General features: G+C 31.9%; 1 protein-coding gene across 1 annotated transcript in view; it reads left to right on the forward strand.

The window, feature by feature from the left end:
* The window catches only part of EMWEY_00054120 (SNF2 family N-terminal domain-containing protein, putative), a gene marked incomplete at both ends in the record, with an annotated part of 1,647 nt that extends 1,236 nt beyond the window's left edge, over positions 1–411 (forward strand). The window contains one exon of the mRNA XM_013477664.1: positions 289–411. Within this exon, the coding sequence (XP_013333118.1) occupies positions 289–411 (123 nt within the window). The remainder of the gene's footprint in view (positions 1–288) is intronic.
* Positions 412–1,032: the final 621 nt, after the last annotated feature.

Here is a 1,032-nt window from a genome sequence, read left to right on the forward strand (position 1 = left end):
AAAAAAAAAAAAAAAAAAAAAAAAGAGACAAATAAATAAAAAGGAGACACTTTTTTTTCTTTCTTATTAGGAAAAGGAGACACTTTTCTCCTAATATATCTCATAGGATTTAGATGTATCTAAATAATAATATATAATTTACTGTCTTGTACTATATATATATATAATATAATATAATATATATATACACTTTAGGGTTTAGGGTTTTTAGGGTTTAGGGTTTTTAGGGTTTTTAGGGTTTAGGGTTTAGGGTTTAGGGTTTAGGGTTTAGGGTTTTGGTGTGTATAGGGAGCTCGATTAGAGCGTCGTCAATTACAACGACAATTAAAACAAATAGATTTTAATGTTTGTCTAACTACATTTGATTTAGCAATAAGAGAAAGAAATGCATTAGCTAATCCCCATTGGAAGGTAAATACTAATAAAAAAAAGGAGACACTATTAGGTGTCTCCTTTTTTTTTTTTCCTGTCTCCTTTTTTCTGTCTCTATTCCTTCCTGTCTCCTTGTCTCTATATTGTCTCCTTTATACATTTTATTTAGCAATAAGAGAAAGAAATGCATTAGCTAATCCTCATTGGAAGGTAAATAAGGTGTCTCCTTTTGTCTCCTTTTTTTTTGTCTCCTTTTTTTTTTCTGTCTCCTTTTTTCTGTCTCTATTCCTTACTGTCTCCTTGTCTCCTTTATATATTTTATTTAGTAATAAGAGAAAGAAATGCATTAGCTAATCCTCATTGGAAGGTAAATAAGGTGTCTCCTTTTTTTTGTCTCCTTTTTTTTTCTGTCTCCTTTCTATTGTCTCCTTTTTTTTTGTCTGTCTCCTTTTTATTGTCTCCTTTTTTTTTGTCTGTCTCCTTTTTACTGTCTTTTTTTTTGTCTGTCTCCTCGTCCCTGTCTCCTTTTTATTGTCTCCTTTCTTACAATTGATTCATCAATTAGGGACAGAAATGCATTAGCTAATCCTCATTGGAGGATATTTATATACAGCAGCAGCAGCAGCAGCAGCTGCTGCTGCTGCTGCTGCTGCTGCTGCT

Source organism: Eimeria maxima, genomic scaffold (assembly GCF_000499605.1).
Source record: "Eimeria maxima Weybridge genomic scaffold, Emw_scaff1607, whole genome shotgun sequence".
In the NCBI taxonomy this organism is placed as follows: domain Eukaryota; phylum Apicomplexa; class Conoidasida; order Eucoccidiorida; family Eimeriidae; genus Eimeria; species Eimeria maxima.